Here is a 26674-nt window from a genome sequence, read left to right on the forward strand (position 1 = left end):
CATCAGATTATGAACTATGGCATCGTTACTATATGATATCACGTGATATGGAAGTGGCGTTGTGGAAGACATTATTGCAACTGCACATTAAATGCTTAACGCACACTATAGACCTTGCAATTCAACCTACCTCTGTGTTCCAGCGTTAGTGAATGACGTGTGACTGTTTTTTCCTTTTGAGTTTAACAGCTGTTGCCAAGCAGAAGCTGTAGTAATTCTACATTTGATCAAAGTTATTTAAGGTTTGTCAGATCAAAACATGGAGATGTTCGGGCTTTTCTGCACCCTTAATTGCCGAGCGGCAAGGGCTGAACGCACTTTACAAGCACCAGCGATCACCGGTTCCGCATCATAACACACCTCATACGTAGAAGAGATCCGTGTTGACAATTTAGTGACATGGTCGCTATATTTATCGAGTAGGGGTGCACGTTAAAAGTGAAAGTCAGGAAATGTTTTTTGCTCGAAGTATTCCCCGTGTGCACCTCCGATTGTACATTGTATCGCCGTGCAATGCTCGCCAGATGCTGGTCTGAAAGCTGCATAAACTCCCCCCCCCCCCCCCCCCCCCCCCCCCCCATAATGCAACCCAACCCCTCCAGTGACAAGAAGCCTACCTGGCGAAAGCAAGACAGTCTGGCTCGCCAAACACCCATGGGTGTCCAAAGTGTGGCTGTGGGATGTCGCTAATGCAGAAATAAAATAAACAAAAAATAGAGCAAAAAGGCATAATGTAACTAGATAAAACTAAAATGTTTGATATGCTAATGTGACAGATTACCTGTGAGAAAATACATGTACATGTCACTAACGCCAATTCCGCAACACCAAGTTGGTATACTGTAAGTAAACCCCGGTCTATTTTCCACATAAGCAATACTGTAGAAGATGGAGCAGAATGCTATAAGTTTCTGTGTAAATGACCAAATGATGAAGTCTAGCAGGGTCAAGAAAACAAAGGATAACGGGGGACAGTTTGTACGCATGTGTTTGTTCCACTTCTGACATCCTGCTAACCAATTAGCCACTCACCACTTCCCAAGAAATAAGTTTGGCCATGACCTCTCTGCACCTACTCTTGTATGGTGTGTGGTGTGTGTGTGTGTGTCTCTGTGAGACTGAGTGACTGAGAGATTAATAGTGGACTTGAGCAATAGTAGATGTGAGCAGGGGGCCAAGCCTAAAATGGTTTCCTTTTAACACCAACAGGAAGTCTATTAATAAGGTCTATTTGTACTACAGCCGTCTGCCAAATCCCTTGAACCTCTGTGCTCCATTTTAAACAGCAGACACTCAACTTTCTGATACCTGACTGGATTCTGTTGACCCACACGGTCCCTTACTTTAGCAATTTAGACCGATGAATTTTTAGACACAAACATTCAGAACAATTTTGACTGCTTTGGATGACATATTTGTTCAACAAAACCTCTCATGGTTAATGCATGAGCTGTAAATGCTGCATTGCTGTCGATGTGTGCGGATATTCACTGACCTTACGGAGTCACTGGCGAAATGCGAGGCTCCCCCTCGGGTCAGGCCATCTGTTGAAATGCCTGTGTGATAATGTAGGAGCGTGACACCTCTCTTCACTATGGACCTGCTTTTAAATGGAGAAATGGAGGCTGAGTAGGCTGCAGAAAGGCTCTCCTTGCTCACCCCATCAACCGAAGCACAACATGATTTATGGCTGTTTTTTCCTTTATGTCTTGAGGTCACTTAGACTCTATGGATTGATTGATGATGCAGTGGGAGTACTCTAGTCCCTGGAACTGATTCTACATTAAAATAAAACAAGTATGACAATAGACTTGTGTATTTGTCCATCTGTTTGTTGTTTACCAGGCTACTTCCTGGTTCATGGAGAATGGCGTAAGATGTTACAAACATATGAGCCGTGGCATTCATGATTTTGGACACTGTAGCATTTCCACTGACAGCATTCTGACTCAAACTGCAACAGTAGGTTACTGTATTCGCACCAGATTCTCACCACAAATTATTGCTTTTTATTCTAGGCCTTCTTAAAAAGTTTTGTTAATATAAACTGGTTCTGGTGCTGAGTAAACTGGTAGTAAGGCATTGGACACGGGATGCAATGAATGGACAAGCTACCTGATGGAGGAGAACTGCACCAGACAACTTTGTATCAATCTCGGACCACAACAAAAGCAAAGCAAAGACACCAAGCAATTTAAGTTGACATGTTTTGAGTGTATTTTCTGGGATGTCTGAGCCCACTTAATATCCATTAATAGTTTTTCTTTGTCTTTCTCTTTATTCAGACCACACATACACACATAATAAAGATGTTGTGTTTTTCAGAGTTGGGAGTGTTCTTGAAAGCACCTTGAGAATGAGGAAGCTAGTGTTGTTCCCAGGACGAATGAACGACAGATGGGCTTGCGAGTGGAATACATATATGGTGTTGGAATTGAACTGATGTTGATGTGCTCCGTGACTTTGTGAGGATGCTGCACTGTGCCTCCGTCTGCCGCCAGACCACACGCATTCATTACGCTAAACATGTTAACGTAATTAATGACATAAATTAGTTACCGCCGTTAACGCAATATTTTTAGGACCAAAGATGATCATTTTCAATGTTCATTCTCAGCTGTTTAACATTTCCAGTCAGTATTCATCAGACTTGGTTAGCACTTTAATACTACAAACTGTTTTGGTTGTAATAACTGTAATAGTTTTCTATTGTGCGTGTGAGGTTTGTGTGCGGTGTCCCTCAAGGATGATGTGTGCCATTTGTCCTCATTGTGCTCCCTGTGTAATGTCGACAAATGTCAGCGTATGGTCAGAGGATGAGCTCTGACTAAATGCTGAATATTCTCGGTTTACACTCTCCCATGACACTGCTGATGTGCTTGGTCAACCTTCTCTAATTGGGACCACGTGAACTACACTACACTGTGCTCATTTCTGGTGGTCGTATGGAACAGAATACCAGCACAGGCGGTCCTCGTATCACGACAATTCGTGGTTAGGACACATTCCCATCATTTTTTACTACCGATCCAAATTTGATTTATTTTATTTTTTTTACATAGTATGGTTTTTAGTTCTTGCAGGGTTCCTTTTTAGTGTTTTATTGGACTTGCTAATGACGTTGTCTTGTCCACTCTAACCATGTTCTGTCTGTGTGATTATTTCTCTGCAGTATAAGGGCCAGGCCAACCTCCACGTGTTTGAGGACTGGTGTGGCTCCTCGATCGCCCAACTCAGAAAAAACCTGCACTTTCCCCTCTATCCTCATGTAAGTCGTAAGGGGTGTACTGCCTCTTCTGTTTTGGGGACTAAAAAATGCACAAATGTAAAAAATGTAATATACAGTCCCTCGTTTATTGTGGGGGATAGGTTCCCAAAATAACCCGCAATAAGTGAACTCCGTGAAGTAGCCAACTTTTTGTTTCCAGTTCTTCTATATGTTTCAAGGCTCTAAAGCTCCTCACAATACACTTCATACACTTTTCTCAGACAGGCAATAACATTTTCTCACATATTAAACACTCTCTAAGTTCCAGTTTTGTTTGAATTTTAATGATCAAAGAGAGAAATTATTAAGTGACTCATGCATATTCACTCCTCTGACCGTGCTTCGTCCTGGCGCCGTTTGACTGTAGCATTTTTGTGTCCTTGTTCAGACATATTGCTCCCACTGTCGTCGTCCTCCTCGTCCTACTCCTTGAACCGAAGATTCATTTAGCCAGATAGCTGCTGCTTCTTCTTCTATTGTTTATTGGCAGTTTTTTTCTCCTTCACATTAGCATTAGATATAGCAAAACCCTGCATGCCTAGGACATAAATTGATGTTACAATTTGATTGAAATGTATTAGCTGTAATGTTAGTAATCAGTGGAAGGAAAGAAAAAGTTAACATGTGTTCAGTATTTCTCTCATTTTAACCCAAAGGGACAACTTAGTCCACAAATGGTAGTGAGTAGTCGGGTCATTCTAGAGGGTTTGCTGTTCGTGCATAAAAATAGTTCAAGCTGCGGATGATGAGATTTTATTTTATGACCATGGGATTCCCATACGAAGAGATTAAAACTCATGACATCTGCTGTAGCTCGCCAGCAGTGGATTCAATCATCACCGTATGATGCGCCACAAAGCCTAGCCACTAAATGAGTCTGTAAAAATCATTACTGTTAAATAAATCACCGTTGATGCACTAAACCGCTGATGGGGATGTCATGCAACGTCATGTCAAAAAATCTGAACTATCGCTTTAAGAGTAAAATAAGAGTTCCCCTGCAACCTTATTATCTAAAACAAAAGGTGCAATTTTTGAAGCTATTGCACTCAGAGGGTTCTCTATGTGACTTTGGGCCTGAGGACTCCACTTCATCTTACGTAGAAGTCCACTGCTTCTTACTCTGATTGGACAGTCAGTGCTCATGGGTGGGGCTTAGCACACGATCACTTTGGGTTCACTCACAGGCTTTTTAATGATTTACTTCGATTTATCTTTGCTTCTGCAGACCAGGACGACAGTGAAGAAGCTGGCCGTTGCTCCAAAGTGGAAGAATTATGGTCTGAGAATCTTTGGATTCCTTCACCCTTACAGAGATGGTAAGCAGGTCATCTTATTATCGAGTCTCTTTTCTGTCACTGTGGGCCTTTGAGCAAGTGTCCTTCAAATTAATGTAGACCATCTTAACAGCCGTCAAATTCCAAGGGGTTGGAGATCACTACTAAAGCCAATGCACATTTTATTAGGACAGACATCCCATAGGCTAATCTTCGCCCAGTGTCCTGAAACCCACTTTCTGCTGTTATTACTATGGCAACAGAGAAGACAACACTGTGAGAGTCAAATGGAAGAACATTAAGTTCTTAATTACATTACCTTCCATTTTGGTCTGTATTTGTAAAAACATATCCACCTGTATCCACATATACACCATAAATGCTGTATATGTGTGCATTGAGGCACACTGGCCCTTTTCGCCGTGGTCCAGCTGGCCTGGGATGTCTTTTCCAGTTTTGGGTAGGTGGAAAAAAGTTTCTAAAGTTTTGTTGTGAAGAGTCTCTTGGAGCAGTGTCCTCCTCGCCAGATACGTGAAGCCTTTCCATCGATGGTAATAGTGTGTGCCACTCAGAGCAGCACAAACACTCGTTTTCTGTCTGCAAGGCAAGCTCCACGTTTACACCACCAAGTCATGCCGGTCCTGACTGTCTCGGCCCCCGTCTGCTCCGACATTTCTCTTCTTTCCCTGCCCAGCTTCTAAATGCTGTAGCTCATCCTCCGTATATTCAGACTCAAAAGGATACGATTCTGTATCCTCTTTTGTCCCAAAACAGTTGTCGGTGGCAGCTCTTATGCAGTCTGCCATGATGAGTAGTAGCAAACGCAGAACGTTCTCTGTATGTTGTTGTTGATGGTAGTAGAGTTAATTGCTTAATTGATCTCTTTGAAATCAATGCACCCAGGAAAGAAGTTCCAGTATTGCTTAAAATGACCAAAATATTGTAATTATTAGATGTTACCATGAATGTGCCTGTTACTAGATGGTTATAGCATGTATATAAAATGTTGTTGGGGAGCTTTTGGAGGGTTTTTTTTACAGGGCCTTATAGGTGGCGTTTCATTGTTAGTGAAAAACAGCCAACACGAGGCGGCTATTGAGAATGCACAGAAAAGGGAAAGATATGTTCTTGTCTCACATAGGGATTTTGGATGATGGGCAATATTTTTTTAAAAGGGAAATTTTGCTTAGAACATTACAACATGTAAGATCTTTGTAAAGTTACGTTATCTGTTCTGCTCGTGACAACTATTGGCAGGCAGCATTCGGCTAAACGAGCTGAAATGACTACAATCACACTCTTGCTTATCGGACACATATAGCATTTGGCCCACCATTGAATTACAGAGTGCATGTAAACTGGGACTTCACATAGAAGTGTGAACAGTGGAGGGATCGACCGTTAAGTGCATGTGACCGGACTGATTGAAGCAGCAACACTGCCTCTACAATGATTAATCATGATTGACACTGACACTAATTTACCAATATGTTTCTATTGTGGTAGCAGTTGGCAGTGCGTTGTGATAGTGATAGAAGGTGAACCAAGATCCATCGTGCAACCGTTATCCATACAAATTCCTCCTCAATCCACATTGACCAAAAAAACGGGATTATTGTCAAATATTGAAACCAGTTAATACTGACAATGTTGACTTATACTGTACCTGTAATCACTGTCATTTTCAGCCATCCACTGTTATAGTTACTGTTATAGTTTTTTATGTGGGTGATTCTCCTAAAAGGGGTACCAGAGAGGGTGCCGTCGCTTCGAGGGGCATGATGCACAGACTACAGTGATTTTAAGCTGACAACCGTATAAACATGTACTGCAAACACATTGAATAAACAAGGGAAATAGTGTTGATTACTTTCTTCGTGTCTGTTGTATGTAAAACACGATCTGATGTCCATTTCAGCCCGTTTGCACGTCGCCATTTTGTGACATGCAAAAGTGTGTCACAAAGACGATGAAAGAAATAATACAAAACTGTGGAACTTACATTTCAGCTGCTCTGGTTTCCCAAGTATGTACTTTGACCAAACACTAAGTCCCCAACTAACGAACACAATTGGTTCCAGACGACCGTTCTTATGTCGAATTGTTCTTAAGTTGGGGAAAAGGTAATATTACCAATGATATAGGTACTACATGTACGTGTATGCATATACAGTATATGTGTATGTATGTAAATATGAGTTTGAATGTAGTAGTAATATTAAACGAGGATAATTAATGAAAATAACAGTAATAAAAATGATATAATAATATGTAATGATAAATGTTATTTACCTTTGAAGAGGAGTGGTCAAGCATAGTCGTTGTGCTGGAGTTGGAGGAGGAGATATTGAAAAAAAGGACAAATCGTCGTCATCGTTAGACTCTTCTAAAAGAGGTAGTGTTCTGTGGATGGTGTACAATTAAGCAGGCCTATTAACCCTTCATAAACTTTAATCACACGCTCTGTCCGGGTTGTATTATACAGCTAACAATGTAGCTTTCTCTCTACCGCTGATGGTCCCATTAGCATTGTCACAGTGCCCTCTGCTGGTCAATCATGTAACAGTATACTGTAAATATGGGCTGGCTGGTCAAGCATGTAGCAGTATAAATATGGACTTTATAAGGCAAAACACATGAAAATATAGACTAGTCGGCTTTGTTCGTATCTCCGAAAGTTCGCACGTCGGATGTTCGTTAGTAGGGGACTGAGTGTATATTGTTTTTGTTATGTACATTTGAATAATGATACTTCAGTAACATTTACTTAAGTAGGATCAGTAGATCACATTTTGAGAATACAAAGTAAAATCTACAAAAAAAGTTCATGTGGTGACATCAGAGGCACATCAGAGTCCCCTCTGGTGGCCCGCCAGGCATGGCTGCATGGCACTCATGGCTGCCGTTGGTCATTGAAATGCTTTGCCAGGAGGGATGCAAGCTGAGTAAAAGTTAAAATAGCTGTTGTTTGCTATTATTATTATTATTGTTATTATTTGAGTGTTAGTCTGCTATATGATGATTTTAGCATTCTTTGTAAGATGACACTGTGCCAGACCGTTATACTGAGTAACGACCTCCTGCGATTTCCACAAGCCTCCTCAAGAGCTTCCTTATGACACGTGATTGGCTTCTGCTAAAGTATGAGCTGCTGACTCGTAAGCGGCACAGAAGCATAGGAGACGCCATGGGATTAGAAATGGTCATAAATTATCTACACTGCCAGGTTGAAAGTAAAAAAAAAAAATAATAATAATAATACGCTGGATATTATGTGTTAAGACATTACTCTATGTTTTTAATAAGCAAGTAGGCATTACTTGAAAAAATGTCAATAGTTTACAAGCACAGTCTAAGTCAAAATAAGTTTTACAAGGTTGTTTTACAAGTTTTACAAGAATGTTTTTTTTTAAACCATTCTTAAAAAGCAAGTAGATCGTACTTGGGTGATGTATCGTTTCCATGAGAATAACCCTCGTAATATTTACTTAGATTGTATAAGGGGAAAAAGTTACTGAGGTTTTTTTTAAAGTAAATATTACTCCAGATTTTTTTCAGTGTGTATCTCTGTGTAATACTGTTAGGTGGAATCCTTCAAATGTCTCGTTATGTCTCGTTACATAACATGATGTTTGACAATGAAACTTGGTTACTCGTATGTAAAATAAACTACCATAAATGACCAACATGACCATACTTCTTCTCATTATTCACTTGCCACATTTATTATCTTCCCAGGGGATTTCCAGTTCTCTGTATCATCTGATGATAATTCAGAGTTCTGGTTGAGTCCTGATGAGAGTCCCCTCAACGCCCGGATGCTGGTCTTTGTGGGACAGGTAAGGAATAAACTGGCTCACCTTATACAAGATCCCAACTAAAGATACAAGTGCATCTGCGTTTGTTATTATTTCTGATGCTCTGCAGGCTTGATGATGTGTTTTGATATTTAGACTGAGTTTGAAGCTAAGACAGGAATGACATCATTTTGGAGGACATGTGCACACAATGCAGATACTGGAAAGGGCTCCTGTAAGTTTGTTGATGTGTGGAATTCAGCTGCTGTTTGGTTGAACAGGAAACATGCATAATGGAATATCATCTGTTCTGTCAGTACTCAGGTATACACAATAAACAGGAAGGGCGCTGAGCATTTAACCTTTTTCTTCTTTAATAATCTCACATTCACATCACACCAAAAAGACCTCCAACACACATTTTTTTCAAGAAAACTCTTTCCGTTTTCTCGTGTTGCGTCTGACAGCCACAAAAAATGTGCCGGTCTTCATCCAGGAAGTCTCCTGAGTAAGATGTTCTGAATGAATTCACAAAGGAAGCGACGCTTGAGGTCAAACTGCCGCATATGAAATGCTCTAGCCAAGTGCGTTTGAGAGTCAAAGGTTCAGCTACAGAATCATCACTATTCCAACATGACGTGACAGTCACCGGGTTTTGTGGGAGCTGAGATTAATTAGTCAGCAGTGAATATTGATGTGACATTTAACAGTGGTGAAATATGATGGAGGTAGCCACAGGCTGTCCTCTCCTTTCTTCAGAGACTTGTGGCCTTTTCAAATACTGTAAATATCTGGAGCCACACTCCCGTTCTTGTAATGCCACCCATCTGATTTTATGATTGTTATTTTTATAATGAAGATGTAGGCGAGAAAATGTTTATTTTGTTATTGAATTAAGGCATTTTGTGTGTGAACACCACACGTACACGCTCTAGGCCAATCGACCCATGCTTGAGCCCACTTCACACCTAAAGCGCTGCACACTGGGCTAGTGTGAGCGGACTGATCCGTGCCCATTGGTCCATTTGGAAGAGGTGGGCCAGGGTACGGCACAATTCCATGAACATGTGTGGAATGATTGTAATGTGACAAGCAAACGGGCCAAGGCCCAGTGTGAGTGCAGGCCAGCAGGGGCCAGAGGAAGTGGGAATCACGGCCAAGTCCAGCACTGCACGGACAGGGACGAACGAACAGTGGACAGTCGGCATTTTTGTCATGCAATGTGTTACTCTTTTGAACGCATATTATTTTGAGAAGCCAAACTCTTTACTTCAGTAACCCCAATCACTAACCAGAACTACGTTTGACATCACCGAAATCCGACCAGAACTGGGCTCCAAGTAGGGGGGTTAGTCACTGTTGATGGACTACAATGCTAATGGGGATGTCATACAACTTTATGTCAAACAAATCCAAACTACCCCTTTAATCTTCAAGATGTTCACTGAGCTGAATTCTATCACTTTTAATGACTTTTTCACACAGGGCCATGTAGGTTTGGATTCTTTTTCTCCCTTAATAATAAGACGTTTCATCTAAAAACTGCATTTTGTGTTCAGTCATGTTGTTATTGAAAATATTTTAAATTTGTTTGATGATCTGAAACATTTTAGTGTGACAAACATGCAAAAAAATAAGAAGTCAGGAAGGGGGGAACACTTTTTCAAACCACTGTATAGAGTTACCCATTTATATTCATGTTGCAACTTTTCTCCACCTCCATGGATGCACAAGTTTTGCTGATGTTCTGGTTTTCTCCGTTATTATCTGTCAAAGTTCTTCATCGTGCACAGAAGGTGCGCTGCTTCTCGCCAGAAACCAACAGCGTCTTGCAGTTCCGCATGTTTTAATGATGATTCCTCTAAAGCAGAAAAACCTCAGAAGAGATTCTGATGCTCTAGTTTCTGCAGTTGTCACTGCCACTAGTGAGCTCATCACAACATCATAAAAACTTAAGAGTAGCCTTGGAGAGTTAAAGTTTTCCAGTGCATGCTCGAGTCAATTTATGTATGCACAATAAAACACATTTTGTCAAGAGACAAGCATCGACATTAACAAAGAAAGCAGTTGGAAATGATGTAGGTTATGAATAACTTTACAAATAATCGTGTGCACTGAGGGATTTTTAATATATTTTAAGTTGCTATATTTGTAAGCTGAAGATATACTCTATACACGCTTGAACGTCAGAATCAAGCATTAAAGCAAAATGTCTGAGTAGGACATATACATCACTGAGGTTATATATCCATCTCCAACAATGTTTTACAGACACATAATACAGATTGTCATTAAAGGTGTGTTCCTCAGATCGAACAGTGTTGTTGCTGTGTTATGGATGGTTAGCACAATGTTACTGCAATGCCCGCTATCACCGAGTCATACTCTCTGCTCTATATTGCTTCTATTAGTCGTATTCCCTGCTCTGCTGCTTCTGTATTGACCACCCGTCTGATCCGTGTGTCCTGGATTGTGTCTTGCAGCTGGGTACAGAATGGACCGCTCCGGGCGAGTTCAGCAAGTTCAGGTCCCAGTCCTCCAAGTCTGTGCAGTAAGTACCTGTGACATTTTCACTTTTTTTTTTGCTCTCTCTAAAGTCACTTTGAAAGAACAAAATATTAACTTTTGGGTGGCAGTTGCAACAGTCCCCCCCCCAAACTTCTATTGTTTAAGCAGCAGAATAAACTAGGCAAGTGATGAGGAAGATTGTGTTATATTTATTGTGTTTGCCTGTATCGTCATGCTGGATAAATGCAGGTTTTCAGGATTGTCAAAGTTCAATTATGATTAATTACATGTTTTTGTTGTTTACTCTAAAGCGTGAGAGTGTTTTTCACATGATAATAATACAGGAGTGTGCAAATGTGCTTGCTTCAAACAAATGGTTGTTGTTTTATTGCGTTAAATGATCCAGCTGGTACAATACTTAAACAGTTGGCTATTATATTAAAAGATCTCCTGCAAGTCTAACAGTGCAAACTTGGGACCCACAAGAAACAACTGTTGTTGACCGAATACGAACTATAACACTAGTAATGTCTAAGTAAACATCTCGGTTTAATCAACTTGCCACTAAAGATTATTCATGTGCAATGCCAAACATTTAACATTGTGCAATTTTGTTCAACCTCACATGACAGACTCGACCGATTGCTTTGGGAACTCAGTTCCCCGTGACTGTTCCATAGTTTTACTTGACATATCACATACAGTATGCATCAAACAAAACACAAAATGTAGTTGTCAGCCATGTTCAGAGCAGCGCGATCCATATTGCAATGTTTTTGGGCATTTTTGCTGAACTTTCAAGACCCACAGAATATTTAGTTTTAGGGCCAGTACATAAAGATTGAAACTATCTCAAGAAACTTTAGACGCTCTTCTTTCATCAGAAAAAAAAGTTTGTTTCTAGCCTTTTTGGGTCTTTAGATATTGGCGGTAGAACATTAGGTAATTTCAGCGAAAACACCTGATTTTGACCAAAAAAACAGAGAAAATGAGCTTTTTCTGTAGAGAAGCAAATCCAAGCAGAGTGACGGTGAGGTCTGCTGGATGTGGGGATGAATGAAACTACACGCATTTAAACGCACTTGCACTGAGTCACACTTGTGCACAACTTCTCATCATGTTTGTAAAGAATCACTGTGTATTACTGACATGGGCAAACTAGGGCACACGGCCCGTTAAGCTTTGTTAAATCAGACCTGACATTTTCAAATAATTTTTTTTTAAACCTTTAACATTGAAGATTTAGCCAGCAGTAGGATTTCCAATTCTTAAATTACCATAACAACTATCAAAATTATTCAGATTGTTTTCGAAGCGAGAGACTCATAATCGTAGGGACTGCGTTACAGCAACTCCAGGAAGACGAGGCTTTGATACAAAACAGAAAGCAAGCAAGAACAGGAGCACAATTTTCCCCTACCATCAAATGTTATACACTGATACTTTGTTTTTTGTTATTAATTTGTTCCAAAAGGTCAGATGAAAACTGAAACGTATGAAAACCGAGCAGATCTTTCCCACAGACTTAATCAAATTAATCCGTTGTGGACACCTAAAGCTATAAACCAAAAATGTATTTTATAGAGAATAATTATAGTTTTACATGCAGAAAACAATGCAAAATAATTATAAATGATCAGCGAATGGAAGTTATTGTTGGTGCGGACATCCCGTAGATCCCGGCAAGATGGAATTCTCCAGTGTTTCTTACCTTCCATATCAAATCGCTTGCACTCTCAACTTTGTTTGGCCTCATGCCGGGTAGGTTAGCAATAGCATTCGATAAAAAATGCAAAGGCAGTTTGTCGGAATGATACAGCACAGGGCAAACCGACTGGTTTGGTACCTGCTATATTGTACATATGAAAACTGAGACAGTGTATGAAAACCAAGGCAAACATTTTTGACCAAAACTGGGGCGTACGGAAACGTTTTGCTGTCTGTGCTTTTGTCTTTGGGTAAAATGACAACATTTTGCTTGCAACATTTCAATGAATTTAATGTGTCGAGCCATATTTGTACCTGACGTCCCTCTTGGTCACTGCTTCTCAAATGGTGGGATGAGGTGTCCAGAGGGCATAAGAAGCAGGTAGGACTTTCAGTATAGTGTCTTTGTTCATGCTTGGATGATGCCTGGGCCAGCAACTCATGGAGTGGATGCATAAATAAATATCATCAGGTTCTCAATAGCATTTCAAATAAAGGCAGTGTGAAAAAATGTCTCTCTCCTGGGACAGGGCTTGACAGAAAATAATTGAGAACCACCGCTCTCTGTTAAGTGGTGATGTGGAACATGAGTACACTACTTGATAATACAGTTTGAAAGAGCCTTAAGTGCAGGCACGTGGGAGAAAATTGATTCCTCACGCTCTCTATGTACATCTGTTTTCTTTAATGCAAATATCATTTTATCAGGTGCTGTATCGTTACGTCCAATATAAATGTACTAATTAACTTAACTATCCATTCCGTTCAAACCATGCACAGCACTCTTCCTAATTTCTGGGTGAAGCTCAATTAGAAGCAGTCCTCAATAAAAGGGATAAACTTCGAACTGCAGCAGTTACTACATACAAGAATTTTTGACTCGGACGGATAATGCAGTAATACAGTGAAAGAACTATTGTGGCTTAACCTCCTTTTTTTCATCAAAAAAATGCCACTCTATATGTGTTTGTATTTCATATTTGGGGCATGTTTTGTTATAAAACTGCTGTTCGAGTAGAGCGGTGGCAGACGACGTGGCGTAGACGTGTGCTCTCTAACCCTCTGCTCTTTATCTTCACTCTCATTCTTTAATACCACCCAAAGTGTAACGTGATTCATAATTCCTCTGACATGTCACCACATATCATATGCCAGAGATGAAACGGCTGGGGAAATATGGCTTTCGGGCTGCAGGTCATGGTGGAAGGTGACTTAGGTCTGATGTGCCTCTGTCTGAATGCTGCAAAGAATTACATGCTGAAGGGGAAGTGCTTCAAAGCGACCGTGAAAGTCGATGTGAGCATAATTAGGCAAAACCTTGTTTGATCTTCTCCTTTGTGGGCCCATGTACAGTATTGGTGTTTTTTTTTACACAGCAAGTCCATGTGCGCTTTTTCTTTTGAGCTTGGAATGTGTATATACAGATCATGCATTTGTCTGACTTTTGCCTTCTGCTGTCTCCTACCCAAGTGGTCAGGTTTGCATCTTAAAGGGGTTGGAAAAGGTCAACATCATTATGTAATAAGGTCATGGACAGATGTTGAGTCACTCGCTTGTCTTTTAAAGGGCAACGGCCATGCCAGCATTCAGCATGCTCATTAGCTGCTGATTTATCTATAATCTCCAGCATCAAATGTTTTAAGTAACATTTATAAATCACAGTATAAATGTAAGTGGAGTTGGGGCCGCACGGTGGCCGAGCGGTTAGCATGTTGGCCACACAGTCAGGAGATCTTCCAGATGGGTTTGAATCTCTGCTTAGGCATCTCTGTGTGAAGTTTGCATGGGGTACTTCGGCTTCCTCCCAAAATGGAGACGCTAAATTGTCCATATAGCTATGAAAGTGAGTGTAAATGGTTGTTTGTCCAAATGCGCCCTGCGATTGGCCTGCAACCAGTCCAGGGTGTACCAGCTGACCCGCAACCCTAATGAGGTTAAGCGGCATAGAAAAAGGATGGATATGATGGACCAATGTAAGTGGAGTTGGTAATAATAAGACAACATTGTGACACATGGCGAATGCAGTCTTGAGTCTTGAGAACTGCAACAACCCGAAGGGGCTTTGAGGGCATCGAGGGAACGAGGCATGCCAGACAACAACAAAGAACAGAAAGAGAATGACTGTTTTATATACATCAATAGACCTATACAGTCGACCCTCGTTTAGCGCGGTTCCAGACCTGACCGTGATAAGTGAATTTACAAAAAGTAGGATTCCTTATTTATAAATTGAATATTTTTGTATTTTTTGTAGTGCATATAAATCCTATTTACGACCCTCTAAATACGATTTTTAACGTGAGAGCCCTTTCCACATGAAATAACACCCCTATAGTCATCTTTACGCTCATATTACCCAATATAGAATTATAATAGAAAATAGGACATAGAGACTCACACATGTTAGCATTACGAGAGTTCCTTGTTTCTTTTTTTACTGTTACTTTATTGTCTCATCAATGTAAGATTGCTGACACCTAGTGACCAGTGTAGAAAACTACATATCACAATGTGTCTTCCATTGCGTTGTTTGCATTTTTATGTTTGAAAATGCTTAATTTAGGCCCACAAAATGTGCATTTTGCTTCAACATGCACATGTTTTGACAAATAATACTTTGTAGGCTATGGCCACGAAGCAGCGATGATGTATTATTATTAAAGAGGTTTACATTTTTGAAAAAAACATGATAGCGTGAAGCCATGGAATTCCAACCGCAATGAGGCAAGGGACGGCTGTACAGATTGGATCTGAGAGCAGCAAAGGTTGAGAGCAGCAAAAAAAATAGACCATTCCAACAAACTGGATGAAGATTATGGCGTATCATGCAGCAGCGTCCAGAACTAAAGAACAGCAATAGGGTCAGCTAATCTGTTTATTTTTGTCATTTTGAAATGTTTATCCTCAAATCTTGATGACCTGGAAGTACCTTGTTTTGTCACTGTACAAGCCTCAGTTTTTTGAGTTAGCCATATTGTGCTGAGTAGCCTGGACCGAGACATTTACCAAATGACCACATGGCTAATTTGCACTCAGACCAAGCTGATGGATGATGCCTTCATTAACTGGAGGGACCATGCTGGCAAGGTTCCATCTATGTCAGAAAGTGGGCTTCGGCTTTAAATAAGCACAGCTCTCCTTTAAGATGTACATTTCCTCTCTTGTTTTTTAGTAATATTGTTCTGAGCATCCTGGACAAAAGAGGAGTCACAGGTTCTATGGTCATCCAATTTTCCTTTTGCCATCTCTGACCCCCTTGTATACACAAATAAACGTGTGGAGTTAATCATTTATGTACTCATTAAGCTGAAATTTGGAGATATTTTTCAAAACGTCTCAACTTTGGAGAGTCCACTGTTAATGTGCTTTTGTAGAATTTACATTTGCATACACGTTTAAAACAAAATGTTCAGCCTCCATAACTTTGAAGCTGGAAGAGTGACTGTTGCTTACTACAGATTATTTTTCCAAAAGTGTTTATAATCGCAGTTTGTTGCATTTATTCTCTCATCAGTTGCATCATTGTTTTCCTCCAGATTTTCCAAACTATTGGGAGACATCCAGAAAACAAATATTTCGTCATATGTGTCGCTTTATTTATCTACTGATTTGGTGTTTTGTCAGGCTTTAAATTCGGTGGAATATTAATGAAATGATCACCCGAAGTCAGCTGGCGTAGGCTCCAGCATACCCCCATGAGCCTAATGAGGATAAGCGGCATTGAAAATGGATGGATGGCTGGATTAATGAAATGAGAAAATTATCGCAGTGGCCAAGTTTTTGTTTCACGAAACAGATGTCCGTGCATCAAGAGTGTGTGTATGACAAACCTAATCAGGCCCGTTTCATTCCATGGTAATTTGCTGTGTTCAAAAACAGGAAAAAAAATCATCAATAGAATGAAAGAGATTAGGTGTTAGAAGAAACACTGTGTGGTGTTAAAAACGCCACTCAAGTAGAATGAAAGGAAAGTCTCTATAAATGAGAATTTCATTAATGCAGCCAATTGACACTCTTGCTGTAGGCTGAACTCTAGGTTCAGAGCCTTTGAGGCTGCTTTACAACTCCAGTCTCTGTTACGTTCTACGCAGTCTTAATCAAAGCTTTTTTTGTGTGCGCTGTCGTCCTATATCAGTATGACATTGGCAGATTTAATTAGTTTAAGAGAAGGGAAGCTGAGCCGGTCACGGTAGAACACAGACAAGCGGTGAGCCAGCCTTTAGAGACGAGACACTCTAACTGCGATGTTTTCTTTTTCTCCTCTCGTGCTTTGCAGTGTGTTTATTTATATGCCTCGGATCATTGGAGCTGTACAGCAAACTGTAGTTAAGTGAACAGTGACTAATGGCAGCTGTAGGCCTGAATCATACTGTCAGGGAATGAAACATAGTGCTGTTGAGGGCTTCACTGGAAACCATTCACTCACCTGTCAGAAGTCTCACTCATGCCGGCCAAGGGTGTTGAACTGCACACACACACACACACACACACACACACACACACACACACACACACACACACACGTACACGCATACCGCCCCCGACACACACACACACACACACACTCTCTCTGTGTCTTGGACACAAGGATTTTGTACCCTGTGAGTAAACATTAACACATGATAATCCCTCGTTTAGCATGGTTAATAAAGTCAATTTCCGGGAAGAAGGATTCCTTTTTTATAAACGGAATATTTCCGTAGTTAGAGCATAGAAAACCTGTTTAGGACCTTCAAAATATGAATTGTAATAATATTACACCCCTGTAGTCACATTTAGACTCATATTACCCAATATAGTAGCTATAATCAGAGAAAATGAGCCACTTAAGAGCATAAATAAAACTTGTGCTTGTGTGTGTTGCAATAAATGTGTTCCGGGCGTGTGGACAGGAAGTGATGTTGGGGCTTCAGAGTTGAGTTTTAGCTGGAATATGGTCACAACTGCCGCCCGTGTTATTATTATGATTATTGTGTTGTTATCATTGTGCCTGTCGTGAGTTAATTCAAACCTGCAATAAAAGTCTCAAGCTTGTATATTTGACCCCAGAGAAAATGAGCCACTTAAGAGCATAAATAAAACTTGTGCTTGTGTGTGTTGCAATAAATGTGTTCCGGGCGTGTGGACAGGAAGTGATGTTGGGGCTTCAGAGTTGAGTTTTAGCTGGAATATGGTCGCAACTGCCGCCCGTGTTATTATTATGATTATTGTGTTGTTATCATCGTGCCTGTCGTGAGTTAATTCAAACCTGCGATAAAAGTCTCACGCTTGTATATTTGCTTGTATACTGACACCTAGTGACCAGTGTAGAATACTGCATATCACAATTTCAATGCGTCATCTTAATGCCTTATATTTGTATTATAGCCAAACTCAGTATCTGTGTGCGGACTCAAAAGAAACTGAGCTTTTACAGTTAAAACAACATTCACATTGTGTCCCGGCTTCACTGTAATGTGCGCTGATTTTAAAGCCAATGTACACGTCATTGCACATCTAAAATCTCGCTGTAATGTAGCGTTGAGCCTCAAGTCAGCCGCGACTGCCGCTGACTGAGTACCCAGCGTGCCGTTATTAAAAAACATTCACGTTATAGAGCTTAGTCATTGGCACCCACATACAATGGTGGTTCATTGTTAACTTGCGCATTAGCATATAAGAACTTATTTTTTTGGTTGGAGCCGTGCGTAAAACAAATGGCAAATTCAAGTGTCTTATCACTTATCTTGTCTTATGTTCCATGTCTTTTATACGATATGAAGTGAAATGATATATGACATGATATGACATTAGATTATATGATAGTATATTGTATTATATTATATTATACTCTATTGTATTACATTCTATTATCTTGTCTTATTATTAAAGTGTGTTATTGTCTTGATAGGCTCCAGCATACCCCCGTGACCCTAATGAGGAAAATTGGCATAGAAAACGGATGGATGGATGTTATTGTCGTGAGATGCTGTTAATATATATGCAGAGTTGCGATGCCATCTACTGGACAGAGTAGTAACGACAGGCCATTCATTCACCTCATTATACTGGGAATGATAACCCCAAATGGTAGAGTGGTGTGAAAAAGTGTTTGCCCCCTTCCTTTTATCTTATTTTTTTGCAAGTTTGTCACACGTAAATGTTTCCGATCATCAAACAAATGTAAATATTACACAATGGCAACACAACTGAACAAAAAAATGCATTATTTAAATGATATTATCTGAAACATTTCAGTGTAACAAACAAAAAATAAGAACTGAATATGTGACAAACTGATTAATCAGGGTCTGGTTTCGATCGCTTGGTTCCCCGTAAATGTTGCTAATTCATCTGAACAAGACAAACTTTTATGTCATTCTATGCTTCTAATCTTGTGGGGGCAGTATGGGGAAGGTGGCTATTTCCTATGCTAGCATGACTGTGCATCAGAGCAGAAAGCAAGGTAGCGGGGTTGTAGAAAGTCTTCCCAGAAGTGTGGAAGTTGTCTATATTTCCTTCCATTTCATTTCATGTAGATGTACTGGCAATCCTCTGCATAGTGCATTTTTCCATCAAGCCCTCATTGTGCGTCTGTAAATCGGGCCTCCTTTGCTGTGAATAGTGGAGAGATATGATGGTAATTGCATTTTGGCTAGTGAATTTAAAATAAGTGCGCACTGCACATGGAGATGCAGAGCACACGCATCACTGACAGTCACTGACAGAATTTGGCAATGTCTATCTCACCAGTTTCTAACTAGGCATGGCCTTTTTGTTTGTTGTGGGATGGCGTGTGTGTGTGTGTGTGTGTGTGTAGCGCAGATGTGAAGTGCAGTCTGTTAGGGATATTATTCATACCACCTGGCCGCAACCATCTTATGAGGTGCAGTGAATAGTTTTTTTGCACACAAGATGATTTTTTGGTTTCTTAAACACTGGTCTATTTGAACACCAGGACCTGGACACACACACAGGAACAGTACTGGGCTACATTAAGTTCTGTATGGAAGCTGTGTCTGTAGACAAAAGCATCCGGGTTTTCCCTCACTGGATGACCAGCCAGGTCCGCTCACTCCTCAAGGCCCGAGACAGAGCTCTTTACATCATGGCTCGACAGAGACAAAAAGGAATTAAAATAGCCAAAGCGGCTAAGAGGAGGATACAGTCCCATATCGCCAGCAATAGATCCCGGGAGGTGTGGCAGGGTCTAAAGGACATCACCAACTTCAGAGGCTGCGACGTGACACGAGGAGACCTGAGCGAGTCACTGGCAGAGGAGTTCAACAGCTTCTTTGCTCGTTTTGAACCACCACAGCCACACTCATCTGCTCCATTCAGGGTCCTGGGAGTTCAAATCTCAAATGGCCTCTCCTGGACAGACCACATCTCAGCTCAGCAGCGTCTTCGCTTCCTGTCTGTCTTCAGGAAGAACAATCTCGACAGGAAGCTGCTGCTGGCATTCCACTGCTCGTCCATCGAGAGCCTGCTCACGTGTACTGTATTTCTACCTGATACGGGAGCTGCGCTGAGGCAGACAGAGTAAGGCTTCAGAGGACAGTGAAAGCAGCACAGAGGATTGTTGGCTGCCCTCTCCCCTCCCTGACAGATATTTACTCCTCTCGGTGTCTCAGCAGAGCTCAGAGCATCATCAAGGACACTTCACATCCTGGTTTTCATCTGTTTGAGCTGCTGCCATCTGGAAAGTGCTACAGATGCGCTAAAGTAAGGACAAATAGACTGAGAAACAGTTTCTTTCTGAGAGCTATCACCATCCTGAACTCTCACATTTAAAACAGTGATATTGCTTTCACTGTTACTGCTGATGCCTACAAAAGTACCTCACTATTCCTCATCCGTGCAATGAATGTAGGGAAGCTGTAGTTCTGTGCAATACTTTTATGCAATACGTTGTTTATAGTGTGTTTATTGAGGGGGTTTTTTTTTTACTGAGCTTTACTTTTTGTATTACTGTGTTTGTACTGAAACAGGAGAAGCCTTGTACCTTGTATAAAGACAATAAAGGTATTTTATTCTATTCTATTCTGGTCATTTTATAGCTTGTATGACTTACAAAGTTAAGCTCCAGTGCAAGAGGGTATCCGTTGGGACCTAAAAGCAGCTAGACGTCGCCAGTGACACTGGAAACCTCCAGTGCAGTTTGAGTTGCAAGGTTTATAGTGTGTGTAAAGAACGTAATGTGAAGTTTCATTCCTGGCCTTGCGTACGGCCACTTCCACATTACGCAGATTATCATTCACAGTAGCGATGCCATAGTCGGGCTTGTGGCTACCCCGTGCCCATGATGAGACAGCATTTCTTTTAAACGAGAAATATCTTCATTAATCTTGTGAGATCTCATGACAGTTCCAGGCCATGTCTTTTGTACTTTTTTGGCAGTATAAATATGAAATGGGTCTTAAATTGTTGAAACCTGCAGAGACCCTGTTTAAAAAAACATAACAAAGCTCAATTTGACTTGAAATGGTCAATGTATAAACTAAACTAAACCAAGATTGAACCAAATTATTTTATATTGACTGCTGAAAAATACTGCATATGTTATTGATATTGATGATATTGCATATGATATCCATCTGTCTTGAGCGGTTGGAGTAGAGAGTAGAGATGCAGAGTAAAGGGACGAGGGTAGACATAGAGGAAATATGGACAATAACCATTCACAGGCACAAGTGAGCATTATTGCCGTCGTAATGATGGAATTGATAGAATTCAGCTTTTGTGTTGGATCTCATTAGAGATGCGGGCGACCTCCAACAATGTGGCTAGTGAGTGACTTTCATCTCATCAATATGATAACAAGAAAGTGTTTACTTTTTTAGCACTTGTGAACTGTTTGAAAACTTGAAAATTCAAAAGAACGCATTTTTGTGTATCTAGGCGCCGGCTCCTCTGCTCATTCCTGTGAAGTCATAGCTTGGCAGTGCCTGCTAGGTGTTGTGACAGCGGTGTCACAGGTGACACTTGAGCAGCCAGATGAGGAACTGAGATAACCCAAACACTATCTCCGTTCCCTGACACATTTTTGAAGCCTCGGGCTGTATAAACAGCACCGGGAGGATTGACGTTATTCCACAAGCGAAAATGTGCTGTGGGTGCATACTAACTTTACATTACATACTTAATTTATGCAACTCAGGATTTGATGGACAATTAGTAGATCAGAAGGAATATTTTGTTAAAAAAAAAAGTATTAGAAAGTGATGAGCTGCTGATGAGGAATCTTGACGCTTGGGTTGAAAAAAGTGTGATATTTTAGACACACTTTTGCAAACATGGGGGATTTTGCATGTTCTTGCTCAAGGAGGGAAATTGAAAAAATCTGAAACTGACCTTTGACAGTGGCGTGCTGAGTCGGAACATGGAAGAGCATTCCAAAGTCATCTGTGATGCTGCAGCTGGCATTTTAAAAGACTTCCAAAACTGGGGGAAATGACATTTACGCCTTCCCCTCCCTGTGTGCGTGTGCGCGTGCGTGTGCGTGCATGCTCTCAGCAGTCCTGGTTCTGTCCTCCTTTTGAATTATCTTTGTGTTTCTTTTTCTATCATCTTCTCGTGTCTTTATCGTTTACACCAAACTTTGCAACCTGTGAAGGTGTAGCTTCTCAGCACACAGATTTTTTAATATAAATTCTCCTCAAATAGATGACCGTTGGATAAAGAGCTTTCAGCCCAGTCAGCAGCAGTGACAAAAACATAAGAGCAACCAGTGAGTAGGCTACTCTTTGAGATCTCAGTATCTATAATTGAATCCTTTAAGCACTGTTGGACATTAGCTGGTGTGGACACTCAAGCATGTAGAGAGGACAGCGTAATTCTGTACCTGCATAGGTCATCATAGGAATACTGATGGTGTGGTCAGAGGAGGCACACGCTGGTGCACGTTACATCAAGGAGGCTCTTGGTTCAACTCTCAGCTGAGACCTGTCAGTATTGGATTTGTATGATTTGTCTGTTCTCTCCGTCTTGTGTGGTTTTACTTCCTCACGCAGTCCAAAACATATATTCTAGTTTAATTGGTTATTTGTCTGTGATTGGCCGGTGATAAGTCCAAGGTTTACCCTGCCGCTGGCCCAAAGCCAGCTCAACCATAACTCTTAAATGTATTTATAAGCTTTTGTCATTCAAATGAATTGTTTGGACAGCATCTGGATGAGAATGAAACTGTCATTTTGGATTGACTCTTCTACTCCACCTTCTGCCCTATGGCCTTCACTCAGTGCCGTCTCTTTTGATAAATGATGAGAGCCTGCTGACACGTGTGTGAGAGGCGGTGTGTGTTGGCTTGTGTGCAATCAGAATGTCTAGAGGCACTTGATGTGCATCTCTTGAGCTGTGAAGAACTGTGTGACGTCTGGTTGGCAGCAGTGCATGAGCTTCACCACACATTAACACAGCTTATTCTGGCCAGACGCGATCAGAGATGTTCGTGATGGCGGCAAGCTCATCTGTATTTGAAGCAAATTCAGAAATTCCACGTTGAAATATATCTGATGTACTGTTATGAGTATTCAAACAAACCTAGTGCATTTTAATAGTCAAAATGATCATGAGCAACCAAACTAAGAGTCTGAGCCTCTTTTTGTGGAAAATGACTGCTGTATGTTTGACTTAGGAAATTCCACTCTATCGTCAATGTCTATTTTTTTATACATTCAAATACCAATCAAATGATCATTTAAGGAAATTACAATCCATCCATCCATTTTCTATACCGCTTCTCCTCTTTATGGTCATTTTGGAGCCTATCCCAGCTGACTTCGGGCGACAGGCGGGGTACACCCTGGACTGGTCGCCAGTCAATGGCAGGGCACATATAGACAAACAACCATTCACACTCACATTCATACCTATGGACAATTTAGAATCGCCAATTAACCTAACATGCATGTTTTTGGAATGTGGGAGAAAACCGGAGTACCCGGAGAAAACCCACACACGCACGGGAGAACATGCAAACTAAGGAAATTACCATTAAGGCAAAAATATTTAATACTGATGGTACTGCTGTGGATTTATTTGAATGAGCTTGCTGTTAAGCAAACAATGCGAATCTAAATGCATATTTATAGCAATTGTAATATTAAATAAATATAGGACAATTAGGAATCATTGAATAATTTCAAGGGGACTGAAACAGTCGGATTGGGGTTCATTAATTATCATGGGGTTATGTGGATTTCTAGAATTGATCTTCTAGAGGAACTTTCCTTAGCAGTGACCTTGATGCAATGTTAAGTAGCACTTGGCCGTGATAACAAGCTGCTCTTGCTTCTCACATGTGCAAAACAACCTGGTGGTGAGCAACAAACGCTGTCCACACATTTAGGCCTAAAAGGATGATGCGCTTATGCAAAAGGAAAAAAGCTGCATTGGGGAAAAAGTTATTGAAGATAATTATGTTGTAATACTCTATTTGGATTCTTGGACACTTTCGAAAATCGAATGCGGTTCATAGAGGGAGCAGCAGAAAATGTTCAAGACACAAAAAAGCCGGCGACAAGATACACGAGATGAGGGCTAGGACGACATGAAGGGAGGAGAGGCGATATATGGAGGCTGCAGGGGAGAACAGCGTGAAAGCTCTCTGATGGATTAAAGGGATGCATGAGAAATGTAGTTGGGGGGGGGGGGTACGAGGGGAATAGAAGTGAAGTTTGTGCATCTCCTTGGGGCAGCTCTAAACACTGCGATCATTAATGATGTGGAGAGGGGGCGGCGAAATCGGGCAGAGGTGGCAGTCAGATAGCATTAATTAGAAACTGAGCTGCAAAACGAAAATGAGGAAATTGCTGAGGCCGGAGGACACTTTGGGGATGTAGTGACAGAGAGCAAGGGAAAGACAGCTGGTGTGTTGCTTTGTTATGTTGTTTTTTTTTGTTTTTTTTTTGCCAGGGTAGAAAGTATATTGTCTCCACCTTAGTCTGTTCTGCTCTATCTGCTCTTCTCTTCTTGTTTAGTGATGCATTTCGTTGTGGATCAAAGTGCCACCATGGCCTGGGCACAGGTTTTTATGTCTTTGACAGTAGCAGTCCAGCAGCTGTTTCGAAAATGTTTGTCTCTCACCTGAAAACGCCAACATCCACACTTTCAGATACAGTCGGCCCTTACAATATCGCTTGCCAGCTGTATAGCTTGCTCACTACTGGCCGTGTGGAGTCCCTGCAGCATAAGAGTTGTGCAAAGTGTTGTAAACAACAAATAATAGGAGCGTAAAGGTGACTATAGGGGTGTTATTTCAAGTCTACAGGGCTCAAATGTTACAAATTTTATTTACAAAGTCCTAAACAGGCTTTCTATGCTCTAACTACATTTACTAACATTGAATCCTATATTGCGGAAATTTGTTTATTAAGGTCAGGTCTGGAACCAATTAACCGCTATAAACGTGATGTGCGCAAAATATAGACATGTTTTTGTACAATCTGTTCTCTTCAGCTACTGTTGGTAACACATGCTAACTATTGGCGGTCTTGAGCCAGTTTGATACGACTTTTTAAAAGGTAAGGTGTTTATATGCATTTTTAAAAGCTAGTTTCAACTGATTCAATGTAATAATTTCTTTTAAGGAGGTAGAAATATTCCACCTAGAGCAAGGGTGTCCAAGGTGTGGCCTGGGTGCCATTAACAGCCCGCAACTATTTTTTTATTGGCCCTCGGCACATTGTAAAAATGCAATTAAACAAGAAAACTTAAAAAAAACAAAAAACAAAACACAACAGCAGAAATGGATAAAGGAAGCAGTAATTGTACAATAATAAATATTAGGACAATAAAGTCATAATATTAAGAGAAAAAAATTGCATAAAGTTGGAATTTTAAAGTCATTTTATGTAATATGCCATTTCATGCCTGATTTTATAAACACGTCATAATATGAGAACCAAACCAAATGGATAATAAAGTTGCAATTTTAAGAAAAATAAGTTAAAAGTTATGATGTCACGATAATAAAGTCAAAATATTATGAGAATAAAGACGTGATATTACAAGAAAAATCTGCACAAGAAGAAAGTTTAAATGTTTGTTAAAAAAAAGGGAAAAACGCGCAAAAATTGTAATGTAAGTTCATATCAACACGACACTTTGTCACTGATACAACAAAACTGAGATGCAGGCTGTTTTTTCTTTAAATATAAAAAAACGTCTTGCGTATCTAAATGGGTTATAATTATAACAGTGGCCCCCGCATCCTTTTGATTTTTCAGTATGCGGCCCTCGGTGGATTAAAAAAAAAAGTTACATCTTACAAGGTCCTATCTAAAAGCTTCCGAGTAGAAATTTGTGGAATAAAGTATATCGAGAAAATGCAAACTGCAAATGAGTCAGGCAATTACACTTTTTGTTCTGTGTCCTCTTTTGATCCGTGGTCACATGTGAATAGCTATTCTTTTCCTCCGCTGCCTTTCATTTGCCCTTCACTTGTTCTTTTGTGTGTCACAGTGCTGTGAAGCTGATTGTCGAGGCACAAAAAGTATTATAACAATTCTTTCTTTGTTTCTACCGTTCCTCTGCTATTCCCTGTTCCTTTCATCTTTCTTCCCACTCATTTCCGTGTGTCTTCATTCTATTCATCCCGAGCTCGCTGCGTCATCAATCACAAGGAGACGAGTGTAGCCAGCTCACACACACTCTCGCTTGCCCTTCCTATATAGTGTACTCTATTTAGTTTGGCTCCCTCATTTTTCATTTTTGGGTTCGAACAGCGATATCAGATTTCCGCATAAAGCAGACAAATGTTTAAAATATTCTAAAATCTTTTTTTTTTAACTTTGACATTTCACAATCCTCACTTTGCATTGACCATCGACCCTATTAGTTTATTTTCAGATGATATCAGAATCCTTTGTCCCCAAATAATAAAGACAGCTCTTTACTGTGAAAACCTACCTGCTGACACGACAAATTCAATAATGCATTCCCACAACATGATTGGTGCCATTTTCTCAGTTTTACCTGATTGAGGTTGTTCTAATTACTCAGTTTTGACATTTTCATTAATGTTTCGTTTTCAATCTGATCGCACGTGTTATGAAAGGAATTGTAATGTTATGCTAGGAGCATTTAGTAGACAGTGTATGGCGGAATCACTTAGAAAAGGTCAATCAGGGTTCCAG

The 26674-nt window shown here is 40.5% G+C and overlaps 1 protein-coding gene across 1 annotated transcript in view; it reads left to right on the forward strand.

Annotated features, from left to right (window-relative positions):
• b4galnt4a (beta-1,4-N-acetyl-galactosaminyl transferase 4a) overlaps positions 1–26674 on the forward strand; it is a 165184-nt gene that overhangs the window by 104512 nt on the left and 33998 nt on the right. The window contains exons 4-7 of the mRNA XM_054775668.1: positions 3173–3268; positions 4497–4587; positions 8284–8384; positions 10826–10893. Coding sequence (XP_054631643.1) covers positions 3173–3268; positions 4497–4587; positions 8284–8384; positions 10826–10893 — 356 coding nt within the window. The remainder of the gene's footprint in view (positions 1–3172; positions 3269–4496; positions 4588–8283; positions 8385–10825; positions 10894–26674) is intronic.

The sequence above is a fragment of the Dunckerocampus dactyliophorus genome, chromosome 5 (assembly GCF_027744805.1).
Source record: "Dunckerocampus dactyliophorus isolate RoL2022-P2 chromosome 5, RoL_Ddac_1.1, whole genome shotgun sequence".
Classification (NCBI taxonomy): domain Eukaryota; kingdom Metazoa; phylum Chordata; class Actinopteri; order Syngnathiformes; family Syngnathidae; genus Dunckerocampus; species Dunckerocampus dactyliophorus.